Below are 27332 nucleotides of genomic sequence, written 5' to 3'. Positions count from 1 at the left end.
CAAACAAAAGATCATAACTTAAATGAAAAGTCTAAAGTGACTGCTATATAGAACACTATATAGTGAGCTCATCGGAAAAGAAAAAAAAAGCTTTCAGACACTAATCCGCACATTTTTTCTGCATCGAAAAATGACATCATTGCCGCAGGAATAAAATGTACAACAACAACAATGTGGAAAATCCCAAAGTAAATTTTAAATGTTTATTTTGCAGCTGTACAGGTTGAAGGTGGCGAACAACCACAGGGTGGAAGTTTATTTCTGAGTTTCTGTTTTTGTGAATTGTCTGACAGGCCTGATCAAACTGTCTTGTGGGCAACATGCAGCCTGGAGACCAGAGGTTCCTCACTGTGTTGTGAATAAAAGATCCAAGTACTTCTTCACAAAGCTAGTACCACTGTAAACTTGTGTTTTCTTTCTCTCCTCGTTCTTGAAGTGAAGCTGCAGGACTCCTCTGGACCTGAATGACCCTGCTGTGAAAGCAGACATTCTGAAATCAGCAAGTTTCCAAAATCCACCCTGAAACACACTCATAGACCCAGGACAGATATAATACAGAGTTTGATGACATCAAATAACCCTGAGGGAGATGAGTGAATACAAAGAACTCCTGCCAGAGAGGATTTACAATGCAAAGCAGCCAGAACACTGGAAAGAAGAGTTATCATGTTGGTTGAGATCAGGAAACACACAACATGCTGGGGCTGAGTTGGTGCTCGGGCCTAGAAGGACTGGATCTGAGACATGTGGTGCAAATTGTGTCTCCATGAACACATCCATGTTGTAAAGATGAACACTGGATACCTGAAGGCAGGCTTCAATATCCAGTGGGGTTACAGCCTGAGGATATGCAATTGGGTAATGAATTAATTCAATTTGATTAGTTTAGCACCAAATCATAAAATAGATTATCCCCATGCACTTAAAGTTGACACCTTGTCAAATTTTTGAGAAACCCAACAGTTCCCACAACGAGCAGCACTGACGACTGTGGAGAGAAAAAAAACTATTTTACTAGAACTAAGAAACCGTGAGAACCAGATTCAATGTGAGCGGAGAGAGAGAGAGAGAGAGAGAGAGAGAGAGAGAGAGAGAGAGAGAGAGAGAGAGAGAGAGAGAGGGAGAGAGAGAGAGAGAGAGAGAGAGAGGGAGACAAGGAACTATTGTCAGAATAGTTGTTATAATGAAAATAATGCAGAGATGATAGCATTATAATATTATTATTATTATTATTATTATTATTATTATTATATCATCCTTATTTTCATCTGATCTACAGATTGGATGGAATTAGATGTTGTTTGCATCTTTGCCTTTTTGCATAAAGAGTTCAACAGAACACTGAGTATTGTCAGTAGAAGAGGAGGAGCTGGTGTTACATTTCCCTAAAGCTGCACTAGAACTAGTTCAGTTTGGTGTTAGTGGTGAACACTGGCACAGACAGTCCACAGAGCAGCATCAGGATGGAAGGGATCTTCATTGGTGTCTTGTGTCTCTCAGGTCAGTGAATTTCACTGTTTGTATGATGTCTAACAGGAAATCTGAATATAGAGATTAATTTGAGTCCTCATACATAACAAAAATAACTGGTTTCATCCTCAGGGTGCCTCACCTTCTCCACATGCCTCCTCCATCAGTACCACTTTGTGTCTGATGCAATGACTTGGACTGAAGCTCAGAGCTACTGCAGAGAGACGTACACAGACCTGGCCACTGTTGAAAACACTGAAGAAATGAAGAAACTTAAAGACACAGTTTCCGCCGCTGGTCACAGCTCTGAGGTTTGGATTGGCCTGTACAGTCATATTGACTGGAAGTGGTCAGATGGCTTCAACCAGAGTGGAGCTGAATATAGGAGGTGGCATCGTAATGACCCAAACTATTCTAAAGCCAATCAGCTCTGTGTGATCCAGACGTACTATGGAAGATGGTATGATTATTACTGCCATAGGAAGAGTCCATTTGTCTGCTACAGAGGTAATGATGTGCTTTATATTGATCTTTACTATACAACATAATGTATAAGATATGATTTTGAAAACCATTGTGTGATCTCAACAATCCCTCTTTTGTTCTCAAACTTAACTGCAGGAACATCAGAGGATTCTGACTTTGTGCTGGTGAATATGTTAAAGAATTGGACTGAGGCTCAGAGGCACTGCAGAGAACACTTCACAGATCTGGCCACTGTGAGGAACGACACTGACAGAGACAAGATACGGGAGTTGATAGAACCTCTCGGACTGGCATGGATCGGTTTGTACAGAGATCCTCAGATTTACTGGTCCGACGGGAGTAACTACTCATTCAGCTCCTGGTATCAGGATTACAACAGACTTGGCTCGATGAAAGTCGTATGTGGTGTTGCAGATTTGAAGAAGGGAGGAAACTGGAGGTTATTTTCCTGTGAACAAAGAAAACCATTTGTCTGCTACAGCATGCGTGGATGGTGCTTCCTTGAGTGAAAGAGAGAGAACACATGCTGACATTAGAAAAACAGTTATTGTCTCAATAGTGATTCTTGTAACATTAATGCATTCATGAATATTTGGATGATGTTTGTTCTGTCTATTGTTTCTTTACAGTGAGAGAAACTAGAAATGTCTTGTGATGTACTTGTATGTTATCACTTCATTAATCTGCTCTGTGATGGTTCTTCAAGACAAACTGACACTTTGGAACATTTTGACTCTGTCTGGTTTCAGACTCCTTCACTAATTCTCCTTGTGAATGAGATTTCAGCTCTTAGATCTCAGCTGTTTTTTTGTCAGATTAAAAAGCAAAATTACAAAAAAAACTTTACAATTCACTGGTTTTGGTTTTTCGGAAACCCCTGTCTTATAGAAAATAGATTGGTAAGATTAAGTAGATAAACAAAAATGTGTAAATTAATAAATTCATCAATAAATATATGTATATGCAACATAAATAAAATTACTTACATGTTCTTCTATTTTCTTTTTGACTTAATATACCTTGAGCAGCACATATTAATTAGCAGCTTCATTAAATATATGTATTGAAATAGTGACCAGCAGAGGTCGCTACGTGTTACCAAATTCCTCGTATCTCCAAACATGACCAGCTAATTATAACTTTTAATGGACATTTTCCTTCTTGGTAAACCGTGACATGAGGTCATAGTGGACAAACCAATTTGCCACGGCAGTATTGATCATCATATTTGCAAGGGGCAGGCTTTTTAGGCTATTTATTTAAACCATTAAAATTAAAATGATAATGTTGGATTGCTTTGGTAATGGATACAATAAAAAAATCTATGTAACAATAATATTTCATTGCTCATTAGAAAACACCTGAGGTACAGAAACATAAAGTAAACGGAACACTTGGTTATATTGTAGTGTTGGTTCTCTGAGTGAAGAGACTACCTCTCCACTCTATTACATATTCTATATGTATGGGGAATGATCCCCCTGCTCTCAAGGTGCGTAGACATTTCTTTTATATACACCAGCTTGCCCGGCCATGCCCTGCAGTTCACCTATAAAACACCTGTGTTGGCGTGAAATCCATTGATAGTTTGATTGACACATGTCTCCGAGAGGCCTTAGAGTGGGAGAGATAGTCTCTTCACTCAGAGAACCAAGGTTACAACGTAACCGAGCATCATCTGTTGTATCGTGATTATCTCTAAAACATTTTCCATATGTAAGGGGCAACTCTTTTAGACACCTTGCAAAGAGACGATACATCCCACAAGCCGGTATTTGACAAATGCACAATTTACAAATGCACGGTATTTTCATACCAACCAGGTCAAAGCCCCACAGTCCACAAAGGCCAAGCCAGAGAGGCAGCAGGGCTGCAGAGGTTAGTCTTCAAGATGCAACACTGAGCAAAGGAAACAAATATTGGCCCTGCAAGATGCAGAGGTCAAAGTAAACAGGATGGCCACTCTGTCCAGCTTGTGAACACTACAATGGCACTCAGTAGAGTGCAAACCTCCACCAAGGCCTATCTGTCCCCATAAATTTAACTAAACTGCACCAAATTGCAAACATTCATAAATATCAGTCCCCAAAACATGTCTGATATTTTTTCATCAAGATCCATGAATTATTTCCCTCAGAAATTAACTGAATTGTTGCAAAACGCCCTATCTCACGTTCTATTTCTAATTTCTTTTTATTTGTATTGCACCAAATCACAACATGTCCTCACAATGTAAAGAGCCTCCAGATAATGTATGTTGTGATATGGAGCGATACAAATATAATTAAATTGAACTTTATATTATCTCTTGGCACTTTACATAGGAAGACTGAGACCTTATAACATTGTAGCTAAACCCAACAGCTCCCACTATGAGCAGCACTGACGACTGTGGAGAGAAAAAACTCCCTCATCAACTGGAAGAAACCTCAGAACCAGACTGAGTGTGGGCAACATCTGCCTCGACCGGTTGGGTGAGAGGAGGAAAATGGTGGAAGGGCGGAGAGGTGGGTGGAAAAGAGGAGAGAGAGGGGCGGAGGAGACAGACCTTCTTTCTCTCCTCGTTCTTGAAGTGAAGCTGCAGGACTCCTCTGGACCTGAATGACCCGGCTGTGAAAGCAATCATTCTGAAATCAGCAAGTTTCCAATATCATCCCTGAAACACATTCATAGACCCAGGACAGATGTAATACAGGGTTTGATGACATCAAATAACCATGAGGGAGATGAGTCAGGGGGTCCCTGCTCCATCTCTCCATCAGTTTGGGGGTCCTTGGCCTGAAAAAAGTTGAAGACACCTGTTCTAGAGAGAACTGTGTTTAAAGTTGTGTCCCTGTATTTTGCTGTGTGTGTCTTTCAGCTGAGAGCCTGTCTGGGGATGCAGATTGTGGCGAGTGGCGCGTCCCTGTTCAACCTGATCCTTTGTCTGATTAAAATGGACGACTCACCCGTCTACTGCTGGCACAATCACTACGACAACAGCACACTTCGATTTGGCGAAATCTGCCATAACCTTGAGGTGGTTTATTACTATAACTACTTAAAACACTATTTATCAGATTTACACGTGTCTATCAAGTTTTATGTAAATGTCAATGTTAAAAAAAAAAAAACATTAACATAAAATTGAAACCACAATAAAACAATTATTGGATAGATTTAGAAATATCTGTCCATTTTAAAGACTGAAAGCAGATGAAAGCACACTTGATATTTCCTCCTTCATTGATTTCTTTCTTTGCCAACGTCGTCTCACTTTCAGAATATCCGCTCCCACTTTTCTGTTGAGTCTGTGCTCATCCAGGCTGCTCTGTTGGCCATCTCCGTCACTCTGGCCACCTACTGCTGCAAAGTGGTCAACTGCTGCTCACCAGCCCCCAAAATGGTGAGTAGACACCATGCCAGGGATGCTGCAGCAGCTCTAGGTTTCCCTAATAACGCCTGAACATACCAAACGCAAAAGAAAGGCTGGTGAAAAGACCTGTTAAATCCGGAAATCAGGGCCAAACCAGCTGGGTTTGGAATTGTACAGAGATTTACATTAGGGGCCCACGGAACTAGAAGTCTAAAGATTTAACAGTTACTTAACCATTTTACTTTAGTAGTTGCTCATTCTGTTTTAAATGTCTCCTGTCCTTGTTCCCTGTCCCAGACGGTGATCACTGTACAAGCCCCTGCCGTCCAACAGTGAGGAGACGCGTACAAAAGGGATGCACAGTCACACACTAATGCTAATGTCAAAGCTGCACTAACACTTTTTATATTAACAGTGGACGACATGACTTATGGTGTGTAATGTGAAATGTGTTGCCGGAGTTCCTCCTCCTGTTTAGCCTCTTCTAGCTTGTTGTTTTGCTTTTTTTGAAGTCGCAGCTGTTGAAAGCTAAAAATGGGATGAAACCACTTGTTCACTGTCTGCTCAGGAGCAGCCAGCGGACACTCACAGTCAGAGAGCAGCAGGTGATCATGGAGCAGGAAGCAGCAACAGAAAGTCAGGAACTAGCAGGACTCCCACTGTCACTGTTTGCTGAAGCAAATCATTTTATAAGATAATATGTCGGTGTTTTGTTTACACCGACATAGTCCATTCTGAGACTCTAGGGATGTATGTGTGTTTACACCTTGAGGAACATTCCTTATTCACTGAATGTGTGGTCGGAGCCCAATATGTCCTAGGTGCATTCATCACTGACCTGTGCTGACATGGGACTGGATTACTCAGCATGCATGTTAATGCCAGGTAGGATATGAACAGGGTCGTAGTCTACAGTTGTAGTAATGTTGTGAAAACGTTGGATGACAGTAGAAATGGGGACAAGTAACTGAACATGTTATTAATAACCATATCTTCTGTTGAAGGTTAGAGAAGGTTAATACCTCAACTGTATGGAGACGACAATTACATTTCATTTTAATGCTTATTATGCACATTACGCTTTATTAAAAAACACTTGAAAGCCCTATGAGACAAATTGTGATTTGTGAATATGGGCTATACAAATAAAATTTGATTGATTGATTGATTGATTGACTTGTGCTCAGATTGTTGGTAACTTTATAACGATCACTACCTATTAACGCTTCACACTTTCCTTTGTCACTGTAATTAACAACTGTGAACAATAAAAAAGTTAACCCGTAGTTGTTTGCAGTTGCTGCTTTTCTTTGGGAAAAAAACTGATTTGGTTTCAGCATGTGAGAAGACATGTCACTGTGTACCTTGAAGCACAGCTGGTATTTAATCCGGTATACTACTGTTTAGTATTTAAAGCGCACTACTCTGGTGAAAACAAATTTACAAATTGATCCAAAAGCATCAATGAGTTAAGATTTGAAAAGACACCTAACACTTCGTACGTATATAAAACTGTTTTATTTTATTTGTCACACAAGGTTTTTTTTTTCATACTTTATACATATTTAATACATTAAACTCACAGCTAAACAGACATAGTTAAAACACTTCATGATCAGGGTGATTGACGTAAAAAGGATCCAGTCTGTCCTCCTGTCGGTATTCATTATTATTCATTGTATTCCATGAAACATACTCCACGTCATTATCTGACACCGCACTTCATTCAGGGCTCAGCCTCATAGCTGCAGTTCATCTGCCCAGTGGCTCTGTGGAAAGTCAAAGGACAAGTTAGAAAGATAAAATACTGATACAGAAAATGTAGTAAATTTACCAAATCAAATTGTCAATTTAAAAAATATATTTACTATCAGTATAAATAATAATATAGCACCAACATATGCAACATTAAAATTGAAGAAGGACAGCCTCAAGAAGCTTTTCATTTTACAATTCCGTTGATGCAGGTTTAATTGAATATGCGGGGTTCAGGGGATAGAGCGGGTCGTCCTCTAACCAGAAGGTCGGCTGTTCGATCCCAGTCTTCCCCATTCTACATCCCTTGGGCAAGATACTGGACCCCAAATTCCCCCTGACGGCTGTACTGTTCTCATAGAGTAGGTGCTGCCTATAGACGCACTGTAGGAATGTGTGTGTGAATGGCAAATAGAAATAAACACCATTTTCCTACATAAGAACAACTCCTTACGTTAAGTGCAGAAGTCGACCCCAAATGTCTGAGTCAGGAATATTAGTTTGATAAACACACGCAATTTGGCGACAGTGGATGCTAGCTGTTGTTCACTATAGCCAAAGCACAAGCAGCTCATTCTGTTACAATACCAATTAAATTGCCACTGTAATAACAGCACATTGTAATTAAATATTGTAACAATTCTAAAAATAACTGTTATGAACAGTACAGATGGAAACCGTAGGAATAAGATAAACCTCCTGACTGGAAAGAAAGAGAGACTAACAGGTTAATAATATCTGCCAAAATCCAAAATATGGAGCAGTAAAATTATAAATTTATCTTTTCCCCACACACACACACACACACACACACACACACACACACACACACACACACACACACACACACACACACACACACACACACACACACACACACACACACACACACTAACTAACTAACTAACTAACTTGGGATGCAGATGCTGTGATCTCCTCCACGTCTCTGAAGCAGCCGTGTTTATGACGAATGAGGCTCCCCCACAGCACCGAGCGACGACACGCTGGACAGTCTCCCTCCACGGGCAGGAGGTGCGACGGTTCACGCTTCAGGAAATGTTTGGCGAGGCAGATCACATGACTGCTCATTCCACAGGACGGGTGGAAACAGCTTAGCTTTTCTGATACCTGAGAAAAAACAAGAGGCAAAGATGTACGGTCAAGATTTGATTATACTGGAATGAAGGTTAGCTGGTATTTTAGAGCGAGAGCGAGAGCGAAAGCGAGACGCTCCTTTCTCACCTCCACACAACTGACCAAGCCGCTGTGAATGTCAAGGTGAAAAGGGAGAGTGACTAAAAGAGAAACTTTTATGTGTAACTGTGTCAGTCTGTAACTGTACGACCTTCTGATACAACTTTTAAGCAATCATTAGCCAGTAATATGCAACACTTTGCATGTTACATTTAGAGTTTATAGTTAGAATACAGTACAGCCCAACCAATACAGTTCAAAAGAGCCATTAACTGGCCAGAGATCATTTTTTTAACCTTAAACTTGATACAGATTCCTTAGATTTGTTTAAGTAACTCTGACCAGGACACATACCGAGCAGGACATTTTACAGTGTAAAAATCCACTTGACTTTTTCTACATTACCTCAAACTTGTGCTGGCATTTCTGTTCTAATATTTTTTCATCTCATCTTTCCACATAGCTAACAGCTATCAGCAGGGCGGCTGTGGTGCTGCTAATAGATGCACTGTATGAATGTGTGTGTGAATGGGTGAATGTAAAACTGTACTGTAAAGAGCTTTGAGTGATCATCAAGACTAGAAAAGCGCTACATAAATACAAAACCATTTATCTTCCTGGCCAACTTATCCGTTATATACCTTACATTTACAGATAGGGGTATTTTCCAAAATCTAAAAGGGTCACTACCTTGACTGAGCCTTTGCAGAGAAAACACCTGGACACGTCTTCCTCCTCTGCCACAGGCTGCTGCTGCTGAGACTTCTTGGCTCTCACGCTGCCGAAAGCGATTGGGATGTGCAGGGGAGGCTGCAGACTGGGCTCAAAGTCCATCCTGTACTCCTGCTTGAGCCAGCGGGCCGTCAGCGGCAGCCTGTTCCACGGCGCCACCCGCAGCATGTTGGAGAGGACGCGCCAGTGGAACTGCAGACTCGACTCTTTTCTGGAGCTCCGGGAGACATGGGAGAGTCGCCTGGAGGAGTGGGGGTGTTGCCACGCCCACTCAAACTGATACAGATGAAGCATGATGATAGTTTGAATTTTTTTTTCATACATGGATCAACACATACAATCTATGTCATAACATCCAACCCTGAATCCAAAAGGGCCGCCCTAGCCTGACATCTTCAGGTGAATTGGACAACAAGAAACCCTGTAGAGCCTCTAACGTCCTGTTGGTAATGTAGACGGCAGGAGAACCAATTGACAGATTAGATGCACTACTTTTTAAATGACTATTTCCAGGAGCTTTTGTGCCACAGGTCTGAACTTGGCACTAAAATCACTGTCTGTCTGTGCGTGTTTTCACTCCATCGGAATCACCATGTAGATCTGTGCTTCTATTCGGAATTTACTGTGATGGAGACTGAAAACTCTAGACTGCAGACAACCCGCTGAGAGATTTAAGTTAATATAATTCTGATTTAGGAAATAACTGCAATGAAACTGTCAGTAAATAATGTTTTGTTTCAGAAATCCACTTCACGTTGTCACCTTGACCACAAACAACTGATGAATAATCTACATTTTTCATGTTTAGAAAGGGACAACACAAATGGTTCCAAATATAAATAACCATGACAATAACTGTCTGCCCCATGTCCTCACAGAGATTCAGGAACATTCAGAAATGCTTTTATTACTTCACACCTTGACTCCTCAAACAGCCTTTTCTTTTGCATTAATCAGAAAATTCTGAAGCGACTGCAGTCTGTGCAAAAATCCATGAACTCTGCTTTTAACCATAAGTAAGAGACACGATGACATCACACGTTTTCAGGGCCATCAAGGCTCTGGTACGAATTACTTCAGGAAGTAAGGTTGTCTGAGACGGTGTCTTCTTTTAAATTTGGTCTTAAATGAAATTTTATCATTTGGCATATTTCTCAATTGGAGTGCCAGGCTATTTTGTCTTTTATCTCTATTATCATCATTACCAGTACTAATGTGCTTCCTTCTGTATTTTTATAATAGGGTTGTTGTCATTATTATAGAACAGATACTTACCCTCAGGGCAGCGATGTCAGAGGGAAAGCCGTGTATGATGAGGACCATCTCCCTGAAACAAAGGGACATAGAGAACAGGAGTGGTTGAGTGATTCCACAGTGTCCGTGATGTGGTGGAGATCAGCGGGGGGGGGGGCCAGATCTCACCATGGTCCTCTGCCACTGGTCCTCTTCGCTCCACCTTTGTGCCGCCCGGCGTTGTGCTGTCCGATCCGCCGCTCGGGGTTCACAGTGAAGCCGACGTAGATGCGACCTTTGAATTTAGGATTCGTGCAGTAAAGCATGTAGACACCGAAGAAGCCTTCTACCTCCACCACCATTGTACAAGGCGATACGAGTGCAATTGTTGGTATTGAGCTCCCAATTAAACTGCCGCTTGGGAGTTGACTAAGTTAGCTTGGCTAGAACAGCCATAAACAAAAATACGACCTGCAAAATCATTATAAGATACCATCCGGTTTAACTGTGGAAATGCTGCCATTCTCCTCGCTATTCTGTTTTGACTTTATGCTCGAGGACAGACACTAAAGCGTTAAATAAGTCCACTAAGAAACAGCCATGATACAACTCCTGCCTGCATGTAAACAGTGTCCACTGTAGTAGCCCGTAACGCTGCCTGCTTTAATATATTTTTAAAATGACTGAATGTATCTCTCTCCGAGGCTAAATAATACCTCGCATCATATCTTAAGACTGATTAACACGAATACATCAAAGTGACTTCACGTGAAACACGTATTTATTTTTTTTACACGAATCCTGGGAACATTTTGCTCGTTATTCTGTAAGGACCCCTAATATTATGATTCGCTACTTTAAAACAGACAGGCCGCCCCTGATTGGCCAGGGTTTTCCCTGCCGCAAAGCAATTGGACATTTCTCCAGTCAGTCATGATGTCAGCGACAAACGCCCACCTCTTCGTGCACGCTGACTGAAATCAGGAGATCTTCCAATATAAAAAAAACTGGTAATAACGAATACTCAGATTAAAACTTGAGCTGTAGCAGCGTTTTAAAAAAATATTTTAAAAATCTGAAACGTGAAGAATACTGTAGCACTTCCGGTGTCCGTCTGTTTACCTCTGTAGACCAAAATCAATGAGTTGTCCGCCTCTGTAGGAACAATCTGATGAACTGTTAACGTCACAGTATTTCTTCACGCAGACATGGCTGTAACAGCTGATCACATCCGGGACAAACTTACTAAGGAGCTCGCGGCAGTGCACGTGGTACGTTTTCTCACTATTATTTGGTGTTGCATGTTTGTATTTGTGTCGTAAGTGAGCAGAGTCCACATTGCGTACGTGTAAATGTGCAGTGTAACGTAGTATGTGTTGTTAATATGTCGTACCTGGAGCCACTGGACTCAAAGTTAATTCACCGTTCTACATTGTCCCTCCTGCTTCTGCCTCACGTGCCTCGAGGCCTGTCTCTAATTGTGGCGGCCACCACTTCCGGTGTCACCTTAAGGCGCCCCCGCCACCTGCCAGGGAGATGCAGCTGCTCAGCACCTCAGATGTAATGTTCGTGGCTGTCGAGCCATTGTCACCGGACAAGTTTTTCTCCAGCTGACAAACAACCACTGGCTGTATCATCTCCCAAAGCTCACGTGTTGGCAGACGTTCCTGTTTCTGTTGCTGCAGAAACCAAACAGTAGTGACTTTACAGATACACCAGGGACCAAAAACATGCCTCTGATGTACAATTGGCAAGAACGTAAAAAGAAACAACAAAAAATAAACGAGTAATGTGACGAACATAACTTGATGTGCCGCATATGAAAACAAACTTGGATAAAATGGTCATGATTATTGTAAGTAATGATCAGGATTTTGTGCAATTCCTATGATGGAAGCTTTACTTGAGATCTGCAGTAATAATAATAATAATAAAGATTATAATAACATAGTTATATTATCCATCTGTCCTTAATACCGCTTATAATTTGACGGTCACTGGGCGGTTGGAGCTGCACTCCCTGCGAAAGGCAGGGTTAACCTTGGACAGGTCGTAGTTTAAAAATGATGGTATTAATAAGGGATGGGTAATAAAACAACATCAATAGTTATTGCAATATTATTTTCATCAATAGCAATATAACAAAGGTTCAATATATATAAATGTACTGCTTATACATCATGCAAGTACAGTGAGGAGATATAACACTAGTTGATCTACCCTCAGATTTGTAAAATCTTTAACTTTATATCAAATGTCATTTTCTGCTCATAAAGAAGGAGTTTAAAACCTCTGACCTTCCCTCAGGAGCAAATATCAGTCTTTAAACTTAGAGGAAATGATAATTTAATATTTATCCTGATAATTATTGATTTGAACTGATATGAAATTTGACTCTTGATATAATTTAGGACATAAAGCTCACCTCTACTAATGATAATGATGATAATAATAATAATAGCACTAATAACACTAATACTAGTATTAATGGGTAAATGGCCCCTTCACCACCCAACCTCCCCCACCATCATTCAAACATGGCAGAACATTGGCAGTCCCCGGGTTGTTACTGTGCAGTGACAGTTACTGTGTCATGTGAAAAAAATGTCCAACTGAGCTAACTGTTAATCTGTTATCTGTTGACATTTACCAGGATGTGGAGGATACATCACCGAACAGATGTGCAGCCAGCTTCAAAGCCCTGGTGGTGTCATCCCAGTTCGAGGGCAAACCACTGTTACAGAGACACAGGTATCACTCTCATTCGAAGGGGGAGGGGGGGTTGAGGGGTTATCAGGTTTGAATAATGTTCTTATAAGCTGACAGAGAATAGATTTGTGTCACTGTAGCTTATTGTAATATACATATTATTGTGATTATATAACAGCTGTACTACATGACATAATATCTGTGCAGGGTTGTTACAGGAGCCCTGCACATCATCAGGAATAGTCACACACACCATGAGATCCTGATGCCAAGCGATGCTTATTGCTCTGCATCACAGAGTGTACACACGGCTCTGTGCGGATATATGTGCACTCTCTGTCACAATCCAAATATCACAGGGAGTAACATAACAAGTTCGGTTTGACCAAAACAGGGCCCCTTTCCCATCAAGGCAGATCCAGAATCCAGAATAGTTCTTTGTGTTCGACAGCCAGAGAACTGGCTCCCTGCCCGAAAAACTGGGTTGACTCTGGCAGCAACACTTGGTTGGTCTGGAAGAAAGAACTGCTTACGTCAGGGTCTGGGACTGGGATTAGCATGACCAGTAAGACCAACCAAAACATTGTGACTGCCATTTTTTTTTAAACAAAATCCGGTCCTGGGGTCATTTTCATGTAATGTGACCACACTGATTACAGTGTGGCACTACATGATGACGACATAAAGTCTATAGATCATTTAATAGTTTTTAACATCAGATCATGGCGACTTGAATCATATAAAATGCTAAATATTGGTGTCAATACTGATTGGATGTGTGCATTTCTGTTCATGATTGAAATTAATTAAGTTTGGAGTCATCCATGATGCAGCCTGTGTGAGAACAAAAAATGCTCCTTATCATTTCCTTTACTTCCATCTCATGTACCGCCTGTGGTGCCAAATACTGTAGCATGGGTAAATGTCATATTGGAATAAAGCTGTGTGGAACGTAAAAAAGTAACACCAGTATGGAGCTACTGCACGTGTGTTTTACAACATGCAAGAAACACGCAGCCGTACATGAATGAACTCCAGTTGTGTGCGTCATGTGTCGACAGGATGGTGAATACGTGCCTAGCGGAGGAGCTAAAAGAGATCCACGCTTTTGAACAGAAGACCCTCACACCAGAACAGTGGGAGAAACAGAAGTCCCAATGACACACAGATACACACACACACACACACACACACTATCACCCTCACATCAGTTTATAATGTCCACTATAAACAGGCCTTATACTCTTACATGACGAAAAGACAGATGAGTACTCTCTTTCATCTTCTGTGAATACGTAATGTGGATTTCAATCAATTGGAAAGTTCTGCAATAAAAGACTTTGATGTTCTATATTGTCTGTTGTTGTTTTTTCCAGAGAAATATCTTCTATTATATAAAACATTTTTTGGCACCTCACATGTTTTCTGCCTCTATTACCTTTCTATCTATGGTAAATATTTATATATCCCTCTTCTAGACTTGATGACCAGCGCTTTACAGTGATGTTTTTTGCCATTCACACAGACATTCACGTAATGCATCTGTAGTGACCCCTTTGCCAGTCAAACGAGGCCACTGCGGTTGCTGAGTAATTGTTCTGACGTGTGTAAAAATGATGAAGTGTCCAGTCCCCAAATAAAAGAGAGCAGAACCACTTGTTCTCGTGACAAATGTATTTCCCCAAAACATATACAAACAGATCAAACTTCTTTTGCGTCCATTCCCACACGGTCAAAAACTGTTTGCTCCTTATTTTCAGCCAATACCTCTCTTAAATAACCCCACTGATTATATACACCTCTTGCCTGGCTGACAGCAGCACTACTCCCCCAAGTGGTGGGAGGAAAAACAAAACAATAATAATAAAATGGCTCTTACAGCATCTATGTGCAGCACTTTCTCTATGAGAACATGCGTCTTCAGCATGCGGTATCGGGAAGACTGATCGAACTGCTGACCCGGTAAGAGGATTACCGCTCTCCCCCCTGAGTCACAGCATCCCATCCATCTACTGTATCTATCTATCTATCTATCTATCTATCCATCTATCCATCTATCCATCCTGCAAATTTATACTTGAGTCATCACTGTCAGTCTCTAGGGGGCACTAGCAAGGTTTAAACCTAACTGCTTTAACTAATTGAAAGACCTAGGGCAGTTTCTAACAACATACACACAGGTCAACAATATGCAAATAGTAGGCCATGTATGAATACGATGAATCCATTTATGATACAAACCCTGACTGTGAAGCACACCCTGTTGCTTGTGTCCTTACACAAAGCTCAGAGATCACCATGAGGCATTGAGACCAGCCACCCCCCTGCCTGTGTGGATTTCAGGGTGACACACACTTTACTGATTCTCCAGGCTCACAGCACCACCTGAGACACAGCTCCAGTTGTGTCTGCTCTCACTGAGACTCAGTTGTACACGCTCATGTCTCAAGATTTTAGGCTAAAATTGTAAAATGATGTCCTGACCCATCATGAATTTAGTTCTGCTTACAGTCCTCATTGCATTTGGTTGGATTTTTGATCTATGCTAAACTATAGTGAAAGCTCTGTTGACTGGATCTTATTAAAACAGGAAGTAAACAGACTGAGGCTTATAGTAGGTGTCCCACATTGCCCGATGTCCCAGATTACCCCACATTAGATTATATTTTATAATTTTTTATATCATGAATGTCTGGATATCAACATTCTATTTACATTAAAGTATGCATTCTACATTTTTTAAATACTAAATCAGATTGAGTGTGTAATAAAATAGTTAAAATACAGAATTTATAATTGATATTTGAACATACGTATCTATTGTGGATACCTTGTCAATGGCATTTCCAATGAATTTTCAACTTTTGTCTGAATTTGTTTATTTTTATCTTCTTCTTGTGCTTCTATAAAATGTGGTTTTGTTGATAAGAAGCCTAATCCAGAGTTTAAAACCAGCCAATCCTAAAGTAGTTTCTTTCATTTAACTTTGATTGAAGAGATGAATATCTTTGGGCCATTAGGTAAAAACAGATATATTCCAAGATAAACATCATTGTAGTGTCACAAGAAACCAAACTCTGATATTCTCCGGGATTAAAGTCCCAAATTCCCATGAAATTAGATCAGATTGAGGGACTGCATCGTTTTACTTTGCGCGGTTGGATCTACAGGACGTTTGGGTTTGACACTCGTCAGTTATCCGAGCCTGCTGAGTTTAGTGCCGGGTCGGTCTCAGCCAAATGAACAAGAGTAGAGGAGTGGGGGATTGGTTTTGCTAGTAACCATCCTTAATGATCCTGCCCCAAACTGTGTTTTCCCCATCATCTCAGTGTCTGTGTGTGTGTGTGTGTGTGTGTGTGTGTGTGTGTGTGTGAGCGAGAGAGAGTCAATAATTCCTCATGTTTTCATCCTACAGTTGACACATCATTAGGCGTGCAACTGAGCATGAGTGTGTATTACGTGTGTTTACCCTCTGACTTGTATTTCGGAGACTAGACCATTAATTCCAGCTGAACTGGACTATAGAAGTGGAAACCACTCAGTGGGGTTTTGGATTGTGAACAGTGTGTTGTCAGTATTGTTTAATTAATGCGTCCAACTGGCAGGAGGTCCCGGGGCAGACCAAGATTATAAGTCTCATCTGGCCTGAAGCGCCTCAGGGTTCCCCAGGAGGAGCTGGAAAACATTGCTGGGCCGTGTGGACTACTTTCCTTAACCTGGTGTCACTACCACCAAACCCAAGATGAGGCAGCAGAAAATGGAATTTCAGATTAATAATACTGACCATACGTTTGACATGGAACTCTTTACTCAGAGGCCATTTCCTCCCTAACCTTGTCCAGAGCATTCAACCACAACCACGTCTTTATCAGTTAATGGAGTTTATGGAACCCTAAGATGGCTCATGCGATAACGTTTTGGACCTAAGTTGCACATATACACGTTCAGGTTTCAACATATCATTTACATCACCGGATTTGCAGCATGAAATGATGCGAGGTGGCTGAACGCTGATGTTCTTTTACCCGCCAGTGAGCAGGTGACAGGGCCAGGGTGACAACACTGAGTGTGTGAGGATTACTTCCACCACTTCCACTCCCATGGCCTGCTAATGGAAGAGCCGACATGGGGGAAGACTGTGTGTGTGTGTGTGTGTGTGTGTGTGTGTGTGTGTGTGTGTGTGTGTGTGTGTGTGTGTGTGTGTGTGTGTTGGGGATTAAAGCAGAAACACAACTGAGTCATGAACAGACATTATACCCCAAGATTCTCTTTTCTGAGTAGCTTCGATTCTTACAGGGTCTTGGATCTGTCATTTTTTCACACGTAGGTCATATGGTTCAATATGTATAATCAGTAGCTTTTGATGCTGCTTCAACATTTTTAGCAACATGGTAGCTGCATATTTACGCATATTTTAAGTAATGAAGATAAGAGATATATCAAGATCACTAGTGCACCCCTGAGAAGTGCTGCTGCTCTTATCATCACTATAATCTAGTGCTGGAACATAATTGAGTACATTTACTCTAAGTGCGTCACCCTGTACTTCGCTTGTGTGATACGATTTTATGCTGCTTTATTTTTTTTACTTCACTACAACTCAAAGGGGATTATTGCTCTTGTACTCCACTTATATTTGTATTTGATTACTGTAGTTATTGGGGATTTTTCAAATGAAGGTATTTTTCAAAAAGCAGCATAATCATCTTATAAAACAGAACGCATTGTTTCCAAGCAACCTTGTAGCTGTGGCGCATTTCAGATTTCAGATGTGTGAGAGCAGTTCTGTCACAGAGAGAGACGCCTCATCTAAATTTCATGTTTTAAAAAAAAAAGAGACCAAATTATACAGTATTTCACACTTCAAAATATGTATGACATATAATCGTTTATTCTTCTCTCCTCTCTTTTGAATCAATACATGCTTTTACTTTATTTGCAAGTTTTATTCTGTTATGTGTAATATATCGCTGCACACTTTTGTTTTATCAGTGGTGGAGGAAGAACTCAAACATCATTTTAAACTTAAAGTCCTACATGTTTTAATGTTGCTTTTTATTCAGACTGATCCCGTCTTCTAATCTGGACCAAAATAGTGAATTAAGATTGACAGGGTTGGAAATTAATCCATAAAATTAAAAAAAAAAAAAAAAAATGAATCAATTTAATGTCCATAGTCATTGCCATCAGAAACTAAAGATAATTTCCATTCTCTGTCTATGTTCAAATAATTGATCGTAGACTATATTCAATTTCTGGTCAACCTCAATGGAATATTTTTGGTTGCACGTGTATTTACAGCGGAATAATCAAGCTCCGAAGACACACTGAGGGTCAGCCTGAAAGGAATCACTCGTCAATCCACAGGAGCAGAAATGGATCCCCTGCTGGATGAGGTAATAAATCAAACACGCCTTGTGTGGGATCTGAGGTGTTAAATCAGTCCGCTTGATCCCTCTGCAGGAGCTGGTTATTCCACATACACATAGGAAGTGGAGCGAAAAGCCAGAGAGGGGTTGGCTCAGCAAGCGTGAATACATCAATAAGGTTCCATTAGTCCAGGCAGCAGCTGATCCCTGTAGAGGCGCCTCCTGGCAGGGACGCTCTCATGCTATATCTCCGCGTCCACACAGGAACCTTCACCAGATGATCCTGGTTGTTGGCTTATCACTGGAGGGAACTCATGTCTGTGGAGGCTTCCCACTGGACACAGCTATCATATTCAGCTTGCTCACCGAAGTGGATTTGGCCTTCAAGACCCCACTCATATTTCCCTATTTTCAATCAAATTTTATTTGTATAACCTATATTCACAAATCACAATTTGTCTCATAGGGCGCAAGATGCGCTGTAAATAACAGTATTTACAACATGAGCCTGTTTCTGCCGTTTACCTGGTGATCATTACGATGACGGATAAAACTATGGAGTTGGAATACATGTCCATCATTTCCAAAATATTTCCCTAGATGTTTGTTATTACGGAGTTTGGCTTAATTGGGACTAGAAAGGCACTCAATAGGCCCAATATATTCAAGCTGCACCAAATTACACACACGCATAGATATCAGTTCTCTAAATATGATTTTATGAATGATTCCCTGTGAAATTGGTGAAAATGTCAAACAATGCAACTTTAAAGTAAGTTTTTAAATGAATATATGATATTATGATATTCATAACATACACCTCACGTTGTTTTTTTGTGTTTTTTAAACTTATTTATATCAAAACAAATTTCACAAATGACATTGATGTTTGTTTTATTGTTTGACAGTGAAATCAAGATAAAGTGCTACATCTCATCTGTCAATGTTCATAACTAACATTAGCCAACAACCTCAGCATCCTCCCACACACGTACATGAACCTACTGTGTGTCACCAGCAGGCCTCAGGGTGGCTGCTCTCATTAACACCAAGTGAATACAGATGGAAATCGAAGGATTCCATATTTGAAAAGAAAGTGTCTCTCTGCTTCATCCTCCCAGTGTTTGTTGAGTCATTAGTGACTCTTGCTACCGATGTCCAACATGGCGTGCAACTCTCCAGGCTGGTATCCCAGCAGGCCTTGCAGGTTGCAGACGAAGCGGTAGACGTAGCGCTTACCCGCCGTCTTGCGGATGATGTGTTTGTCGTAGTAGTAGCGCAGACCGCGACTCAGCTTCTCATAGTTCATCTTGGGTTTGTTCTTCCTCCGGCCCCACAGCAGCGCCACCTGGAGACAGAGCAACACCTTAACACCAGAAAACAACAACAGGGAAGTGCTATATGCTTCTTTCTCCTTTACTTCTTCTCAGACAGCAATTAAGTGATGAATAACAGTATTGTACTAGTAAAGTAAGTAAAGTAAGTATATTAAATGTAGGAACTGGAATACAGTATTGTTGGACTGATTTATTGGTTCATTCAGAAAAGGATCTTGATGTCCCATCCACTAACATAGAGAAGACGGGACTTATCATCTATACTGCAGCCAGCCACCAGGTGGCAATCAAGACACTTGAGGTGATGAAAAGTGAATTTCATATCAACACCCTGTAAACAGAGCGCTGTGTGGGATCTTTCTGTTGCTCATTGGGCAGAATTTGGCCAAGCCACGAAACATAGAAAAGACTGAAATTCAAATAAAATGTTGGCGTTGAAATTAAATCTAATGAAACTCAAAATATCATAAGGCACCACTAGACTATCCAATGAACATAATTATGAATGTTGTGACCCTGAAATAAAAATTACAGTATGTACGTATGTATTGATGGATGCATATAATGATCACTACATCCCTGCTATATATACCATTTACCAATCCGATTCCTGCGGAGTATACCCTGGAGTTGGTGATGAAACAGAAAACGGGCTACACAAACCCAGCGACTAATTAATTAATTAATAATTCACTAATTAATTTTAGATAAACATAAATATTCTGGGTTTGGAGATGCTGGAAAGTCTGCTAACTTTTTAAGTTGTGTGCAAACTGTCCTGCTGAGCACAACTAAATAAATCCCACATTTACCTGAACCTGATATTGACCTCATTGGACCATGAGTTCAACAGAAAGCAAATGTAACTACTGTATTTCCCCAAGTCTTGAAGTGAACCCACAGGCATGGTGCAGCTACCTCATCAGGGTCCGTCAGCTTGAACTCCCACCCGTCTCCTGTCCAGCTGATACATGACTGACAGCTCCGGTCTGTCAGAAGCTCCAGGAGAAACTGCCACAGCTGAATGGGGCCACTTCCTGTTCAAACACAATGAGAAAGAATCAGCATCAGCAACTGCTGGACAAATCTATAACTGACTCTCAATCTATACAAGATACAAAAAACTTTGATCTATTAAATGGTCTGTATCTAGCTATCTATATATAGATGATATCCATCAGTATTCACCAGTGTAACCAGCGAGGACGGCTGCTGGTATCACAGCTCTGCCCAGGTCGGTTTTGTTGCCAACATAGTCCTTGAAGCTCATGTGTGTCTGTGGTAAAGTAAAGACATCTTCGGACATGGTCTCTCCCACGACCGGGTCCATATCCTGGAGTGGAGTGGTCCACGACAGAGCGTCCACAATGTCAGAATCGTCACTATGACCAATCTCCACCTCTGAGTCTGTCTCTACAAATACAGGAGAGAACAGGACCAAAGCAGTTTGTAAGACTCGCAGGTGGAAAATGGAAAAACAGCTTGTGGCAGCCACACTGGACAACTAACTGTGGTGGTTGGGTACAATTTACTCATACAATTGGTTAGCTATATGGTTTTCTGGAGCTGGAGAGGGTCGTCCACTAACCAGAAGGTCGGTGGTTCAAATCCAAAGTGTCCAAATTGCCCCTGATGGCTGTGCTGACAGTGTATAGTATGAAGGTTTCTGTAGTTATATGGGGCTTTTCCAGTTCCATCCATAGATGCACTGTAGCGCTGTCTCACTCACACACCACCGGAACAGCCACCAGGGGCAATTTGGGGTTCAAGGAAACTTCAGCATATGGAATGGGGAGACTGGGATTGAATCACCAACCTTCTAGTTAGTGGACGGCCCGCTCTATATCCTGAGCCAAAGCTGTGCCATATATGAATGGTGCGTCTTGGAAAAAGGTTGTGCGTATAGTGGTCGATAAATACAGTCAATTAAAGTTAATATCGGTATTATCAAATCATGAAAACATCTAAATTGTGAAAACATATCGAGTGAGGGCTAAGCACTGAGCAGTTCAAACCAATTTAGTTTTTTGACTTCATGCGGACAGAGGCACTACACAAAATATGACATGATAACATGATTAAATTAACAAGTTTAAATGGTGATGCTTTTGTCATTTTAAAGGTTTAGTGTGTAAGATTTGGGTGAAAGGGAAATCGAATACAAAATAGTGCAAAATAGTCCTAGTGATGTTTTTACTAGTGCATGATCTTCTAAATTGTACAAATTGTTGTTTTCTTTAGCCGAGAATGACCTTTAATATTTAAATACTTTATATTCACATCAGTAGCGGGTCCTCTCTACGGAGGCTGCCTTGTTTTTTACAGTAGTTCAAACTGAACAAGCTAAACACCTTTTGAGTTATTATGACAACTGAAGGCTACCACAGGTTCTCCGTCATGTTTGGAAGGGGAGGGTGAGGTGAGGGGTGTTCAGCTGCAACATGCAACTGCACCACTAGATTCTACTAAATTCTACACACTAAACCTTTAAGTCTATGATCACATTTCTTGGTTTGGACAGATTACCACAAAACATGGTGGAGGGATGTGGTATGGGTCAGGGTAGAGTCTTTTTAATTCTATAATTTCGTGCAGATCTGAATGAGAGGCGGATCCAGGAATTGTTTTTTTCTGTCTTATGAGCTTTTTTTTTTCTTGATGAAAAAAATCTGGCATTTACACAGACTTATTTCTGTAAGTGTGTGCAATTTGTTGCAGTCCATTATTACGTCAGTGCTCAGTACTCATGGGTTGGACCTCATCCATCTTGAAACTCGGCCTGTTTTGACTTCAATGACACACCTGTAGATGTTGAGCCTGACAGATAGACAAACAGACACACAAACACAGACAGACAGACACACACACAGAGACACACAAACACAGAGACAGATGGAGTACTCACAACCTCCTCTGTGATCATTCCCACTACAGTAGGTGTCTCTAGGACCACTTGACCCCCTTACCTCCGTTTCCTCCTGTGTCCTGATGCAGAGCGGGAGAGGCCATGCTCCTGCTGGGATCCTGTGATTTGAACAGGTGATAGTCTTGATGTTGAGCAGCCACAGAGTCCAGAGTGAGGAGCTCTGTCCTCTCAGAGGCATCACACTGAAGATGGTGACAGTGTGTGTCTGAAAGCTCCTGAACATCATCTGAGTGACAACAATGACAAGATCATCAACTTTTATTGCTATTATTTATTTATTATTTTATCATTACTCTTATTACAATGATTAACAATATAGTAATTAACTTTAATAGCGGTAATAACACATGATTGTTACCTTTGTTGAATCGAAGCTGGTAGTAAGATGGTATAGTGCAGATGGGTGAGAAAGAACTGAAGTCATATTCATACTCTGCAGAATAAGTTCAGATAAAATGTTTTCAGTTGCATTGTATAATTATTATTATGTCATTATTTCATTAACAATTAGATAAAAAACAAGGACTTACTTAATATTAATAATAATAATAATAATAATAATATGTCCTTATGTTAACATTTGTATGTACATATCCATTATAGGTTCACATACAGGATATACAGTATGAAAAGGAAACAATAAATAATCATCATCTTTTGAGTGTGGAATACATCAAATGATAAATCATTTATAGAAATTATAAATGTATATCACACAAGTCACATATATCACCTTGCACATCAGACATACTGGACTGCTTGGAAATGTACATCTGTCTAGTCATGTTTTAGAAAATGAATTAATCTCAGATTGCAATATTTACTGTCTCTCACTGAGACCTGGCTGCATCCTGAAATATATGTTAATCTAAATGAATCTACTCCCCTTGATAATAATACAATCATACAAATAGAATAATATTCCACATGGCTCTGGCTGAGAAGGGGGAGTCACAGCCATTTCTAACTCAAACTCATCAATTAATCCCAAACAGAATAATTAAACCTCTTCTCAAAAATCCCACCCTGAACCCAAACTGTTTTAGCCAAAAACAAGACCGATATCTAACCTCCCCTTTCTTTTTGAAATCTTTGAGAAGGTTGTTGCTACCTGTGCAGCTGTGTGACTTTCTTCAGAACCATAATGTATATGGAGACCTTCAGTCTGGGTTTAGAGCTCATCACAGCACAGTCACAGCTTTGGCTAAAGTCACAAATTACCTTCTCAAAGCTTCAGATAAAGGGTTTGTCTGCAGCTTGTCCAAAATGCTGCAGCACAAGTACCAACAAGAACCAGGAAAAGAGACCACATTTCTCCTGTATTAGCTTCACTACACTTGCTTCCTGTTAAATCTAGAATAGAATTTAAAATTCTCCTCCTCACCTACAAGGCCCTTAATAATATGGCACTATCATACCTTAAAGAGCTCAAAGAACCTTATCACCCCAGTAGAGCACTGCACCCCCAGAATTCCATTGCTGCTCCCTTCATCTCTGTCAGACTTTTTCTTATGTATAAATACACTTATACACCTCTCCATTAATGCTCCAGATTATATTATGATGTACTTAATAATGTAATATTGAAAATAATATCAATACAGGCTAATTATACATAAAAAACTTCAATACAGATCTACAGGCCTATCAATACCAGGTGTAAAACTCCAAGAATGAGAATAATCCATCTTACTTTCTTTAGAAAATATGACAAAGTAAAATATTACTTACTATAACTAACCCTAACCCACTATTAAACTTAATTTGACTTTTGCTATTTTAATGAACAAATGAATTGCAAGGCAAGTCATCTTGAGAATATCAGATTTTGGTTGAACATTGGATTTACCTCTCCTCATGGTCTCCAGATGTTCCCACAGGATCTCCCTTGCGGTGCAGTCGGACGTTAAGCTCTGGAAATCCTCTCGGTCCAGACCACACAGCTCACTGCCCTGCAAGCCTCTCAGGTCCGAGCCCAGGCAGTGGAGTCCGAACTCCGCCTGGCACCAGTCCAGCCAGTGGTTCACCTCCCACTCAGACCACAGGGTAGGATCTGAACATATATACAAACATATCAATCTACAGCTCTGAAGGTATTGAATCTTCATCAGTTCAACTCCTCTAATAAAAGCTCCCATGACTGAATTGTTCTGCGGGTGTTCGATCGGTACCCTGTGGAAAGTGACGGGTGATTCTCTCCTGGGTGAATCCAGCGAAACTGGCCTTCACTGCCTGGCTGAGGACCTCCTTGCTGGTCGGGGTGAGAGGAGGGACGTCCAGGGTGTCCAGCTCTTGGACAGAAATAAAATATCAACACTTTCATATGAGGACTCTTTTCCTTTTTTGTACCATAAACTAAGCAGTGTATGTGTACGGTATTCAATATGTTTTTATTACAACATTTAAGTACTTCCACAAATGCTTATAATCTTTACAAGCAGTATATAAACAATGAATACATTTTTTACAAGATGATTAACACACTGGATTGTCGTTGTTAACAGATATTAGATTAATTTATCCATTTGTCAACAGCTAAATCCTGTGAAGTATGTCTAATGTATTTCTACTGAACAGATAATGAATGATGAGTAAAACCTAATAATGAAATAACACATTTTTGTCATCATATTACTGCATGTTTTTCAATGCCCTGGAATATGAAGTATTAATTAGAATGATTGTGTTGTAGCAGAGGCAGCAGTCACAAATACATATTACTTCCTAATCACATTCTTCTGTGCCTTATATATTCACACAAAAAATAAAAAGCTCTTTTAGGATGGCCATTGATTATATTATATTCTATTCTATTATATTATATTATTATAACATTTATAATTTAATTTTAATATCAATTATGAGTTATTATGAGCTATATAATACAGTATTTTAACACTGCACCCATTAAGCCTTTATAAGCAGCAGCATCCACTTGCCCACAGGAGTTATCGTTATAGACAAATACATTATAAACACTCATGTCTGCTTTTAGTTTGTCAGAAACCAGTTGTTAATTAAAGGTTTGATTCAGAAATGTTGAAAAGCTCCAGTCACTCTCACTGTGTCTATAACCCGGTTATAATTGATACACTCCTTATAAAACATTTTAAAATAGCCTTACAACTATATTAAAATGTTTTGAAGGTATTATACACTGACAATTTTTATATTTACTATACAAAAAGTAAAGTTTGACGATAACATCTACCAAACCTTTTGTCAGTTTCAGTATTTACTGAACAATGAGCAATTTGAAACAAGAAATAAAAGACATTTTGGAAATAAATAGCAACAAATAGCTGATTTAAGTCACTGACACCTAAACACTGAGCAGATGAAGTATCGTCTTACCATAAGTAATGCAATCCATCCCAGTGTGTGAGGAATTGGGGGTATCAGGTGGAGGAAACAGAGACTAGGGACCGAGGGGGAACCGGGACTTTAATACAATGGATAGGAGGGGACAGGTGGTGACAGACAGCTGTCAATCATGAGGATGTGGGCGGTGCAAGGCCACCAGGTTTGAGGATAAAAAAAATCGGGTATTGATTCAAATATTTCAGCGTTTAATACTAAAGTATATTTTTGTATAGTTTAGAGACAATGAATGTTGCTCTAGCATTTTAACCACTGACTATATGACTATATGAGTTTAACATTAGGCCTTTGAGATCCAGTTGTATCATTGTTTAAATATGTAGGAGTTCATATTTGATTTTTTTGTTTTAACTACATATTTCTCGCATCAAACATAGTCTGTACTTGGACATTTTCATTTGTGTATTTGTCTCTTCTTCGTGTAAGGCTACGTTTCTGACAGGACACAGTTTGTGCCCCTCCAACCCCCAAACCCCCCCCCCCCCAAAGACTCCAGGTTTGTGTTGGCTGATATGTACCAGAGCACATCACTGACTGGAATGATACAGGCTTCCACCTGTGCATCAACGACTCATCCGGACGGAGTCTTAAAGTTTTAAATCATTCCAACATAAGTTTACTGTTTGGTTTCTGGGTCTGTTAGCAGAGTAAAATGAAACCGTCAGTGTAATCTGCTGTGTGCACTGTACGGGAGAGTTTCTTAGCTACATTCCAAGCCTTTTACATTTACAAATATAGGCTTCCAAAATTCCAGGCCATAGATTGTACTGTTCTTTTAATAAACATGTTCTTTCTTCCGTCGCTATTGCTGTTGTTGATGGTCAATGTTGCCCTTAAATTCACTTGTGATGAGCTAAACAATGCCATCTGCTGGACTGTTGTGGGTCCATGCCCTCTCTGGGCCACATCAAGTTCAAAACCATTATCAGAAGGCCTTGGGTTAGGGTTAGGGAGAGTCAGTCCGGGCTTTTCACAGCGTTGTAGCGTTCTTCCGGTTCTCAAATTCAATATCTGTGATAGACACAGCTGCCTTCAGTGATGGGCCATGAACAGACACACTCCCCAGTCGAGCCTGTATGCCACATCACTCACAGTGTTGGGTATATGGACTCTTGCAATTTTCCTTAGTTTTGATTGTTGTGTTGGTTTCTCTGTGTGTGTGTGTGTGTGTGTGTGTGTGTTTGTACAACTATCTTTGTGAGGACTAGCTTGAGCATATAACCTACGGAGTGAGGACATTTTGGGAAAGTGAGGACATATTGGCCGGTCCTCACTTTGTGACCCCCCTTTAATGGACTGTTTGGGGCTAAGACTTGGTTTTAGGGTCAAGGTTAAGGGTTAGGGTTAGGCATTTAGTTTGGATGGTTAGGGTAAGGGGCTAGGGA

General features: G+C 40.4%; 4 protein-coding genes across 5 annotated transcripts; 2 read left to right on the top strand and 2 right to left on the bottom strand.

The window, feature by feature from the left end:
• The first annotated feature begins 675 nt into the window (after positions 1–675).
• On the top strand, positions 676–9672 carry LOC117752154 (secretory phospholipase A2 receptor-like). The gene is made up of 5 exons (XM_034569345.1): positions 676–858; positions 1328–1500; positions 1603–2010; positions 2092–2818; positions 9662–9672. The coding sequence occupies exons 2-4, from the start codon at positions 1464–1466 to the stop codon at positions 2463–2465; spliced, it is 819 nt and encodes a 272-aa protein (XP_034425236.1). The 5' UTR covers positions 676–858; positions 1328–1463; the 3' UTR covers positions 2466–2818; positions 9662–9672.
• Positions 6836–11230, bottom strand: slx1b (SLX1 homolog B, structure-specific endonuclease subunit). The gene is made up of 5 exons (XM_034615189.1): positions 10415–11230; positions 10268–10319; positions 8951–9268; positions 7979–8194; positions 6836–7080 (listed from the first exon to the last, which is right to left on the bottom strand). The coding sequence occupies exons 1-5, from the start codon at positions 10585–10587 to the stop codon at positions 7051–7053; spliced, it is 789 nt and encodes a 262-aa protein (XP_034471080.1). The 5' UTR covers positions 10588–11230; the 3' UTR covers positions 6836–7050.
• Positions 11164–14281, top strand: zgc:112271 (uncharacterized protein LOC553698 homolog). 2 transcript variants are annotated; one of them, XM_034615205.1, is made up of 4 exons: positions 11164–11235; positions 11432–11496; positions 12879–12976; positions 13996–14281. In XM_034615205.1, exons 2-4 carry the CDS (start codon positions 11434–11436, stop codon positions 14093–14095), a joined length of 261 nt encoding a protein of 86 aa, XP_034471096.1. In that variant the 5' UTR covers positions 11164–11235; positions 11432–11433; the 3' UTR covers positions 14096–14281. The 2 variants fall into 2 exon arrangements, with proteins under 2 accessions (XP_034471096.1, XP_034471097.1); XM_034615206.1 differs by lacking the exon at positions 11164–11235 and having other exon boundaries at positions 11257–11496.
• A 4999-nt stretch (positions 14282–19280) lies between these two features.
• LOC117779179 (protein c-ets-2-A-like) lies at positions 19281–24683 on the bottom strand. The gene is made up of 6 exons (XM_034615164.1): positions 24416–24683; positions 22925–22999; positions 22607–22792; positions 20829–21053; positions 20559–20677; positions 19281–19651 (listed from the first exon to the last, which is right to left on the bottom strand). Exons 1-6 carry the CDS (start codon positions 24672–24674, stop codon positions 19439–19441), a joined length of 1077 nt encoding a protein of 358 aa, XP_034471055.1. The 5' UTR covers positions 24675–24683; the 3' UTR covers positions 19281–19438.
• Positions 24684–27332: the final 2649 nt, after the last annotated feature.

The sequence above is a fragment of the Hippoglossus hippoglossus genome, chromosome 18 (assembly GCF_009819705.1).
Source record: "Hippoglossus hippoglossus isolate fHipHip1 chromosome 18, fHipHip1.pri, whole genome shotgun sequence".
NCBI classification, from domain to species: Eukaryota; Metazoa; Chordata; class Actinopteri; order Pleuronectiformes; family Pleuronectidae; genus Hippoglossus; species Hippoglossus hippoglossus.
Note: the sequence above shows the minus strand (reverse complement) of the source record. Positions and strands in the feature narration are given on the sequence as shown.

Coding starts and splice junctions, on each gene's coding strand:
- LOC117752154 (XM_034569345.1), top strand. CDS start 1,464: ATGGAAGGGATCTTCATTGGTGTCTTGTGTCTCTCAG. Junction 1,501..1,602: donor TGGTGTCTTGTGTCTCTCAG/GTCAGTGAATTT, acceptor TTTCATCCTCAG/GGTGCCTCACCTTCTCCACA. Junction 2,011..2,091: donor TTATATTGATCTTTACTATA/CAACATAATGTA, acceptor ACTTAACTGCAG/GAACATCAGAGGATTCTGAC.
- slx1b (XM_034615189.1), bottom strand. CDS start 10,587: ATGGTGGTGGAGGTAGAAGGCTTCTTCGGTGTCTACATGCTTTACTGC. Junction 9,269..10,267: donor CTGACATCGCTGCCCTGAGG/GTAAGTATCTGT, acceptor CATCTGTATCAG/TTTGAGTGGGCGTGGCAACA. Junction 7,081..7,978: donor TCACAGCATCTGCATCCCAA/GTTAGTTAGTTA, acceptor GACTTTCCACAG/AGCCACTGGGCAGATGAACT.
- zgc:112271 (XM_034615205.1), top strand. CDS start 11,434: ATGGCTGTAACAGCTGATCACATCCGGGACAAACTTACTAAGGAGCTC. Junction 11,497..12,878: donor AGCTCGCGGCAGTGCACGTG/GTACGTTTTCTC, acceptor GACATTTACCAG/GATGTGGAGGATACATCACC. Junction 12,977..13,995: donor CCACTGTTACAGAGACACAG/GTATCACTCTCA, acceptor ATGTGTCGACAG/GATGGTGAATACGTGCCTAG.
- LOC117779179 (XM_034615164.1), bottom strand. CDS start 24,674: ATGAAGATTCAATACCTTCAGAGCTGTAGATTGATATGTTTGTATATA. Junction 23,000..24,415: donor TCTGGAGACCATGAGGAGAG/GTAAATCCAATG, acceptor CTTATTCTGCAG/AGTATGAATATGACTTCAGT. Junction 21,054..22,606: donor GGACACAGGAGGAAACGGAG/GTAAGGGGGTCA, acceptor CTGTATTTGTAG/AGACAGACTCAGAGGTGGAG.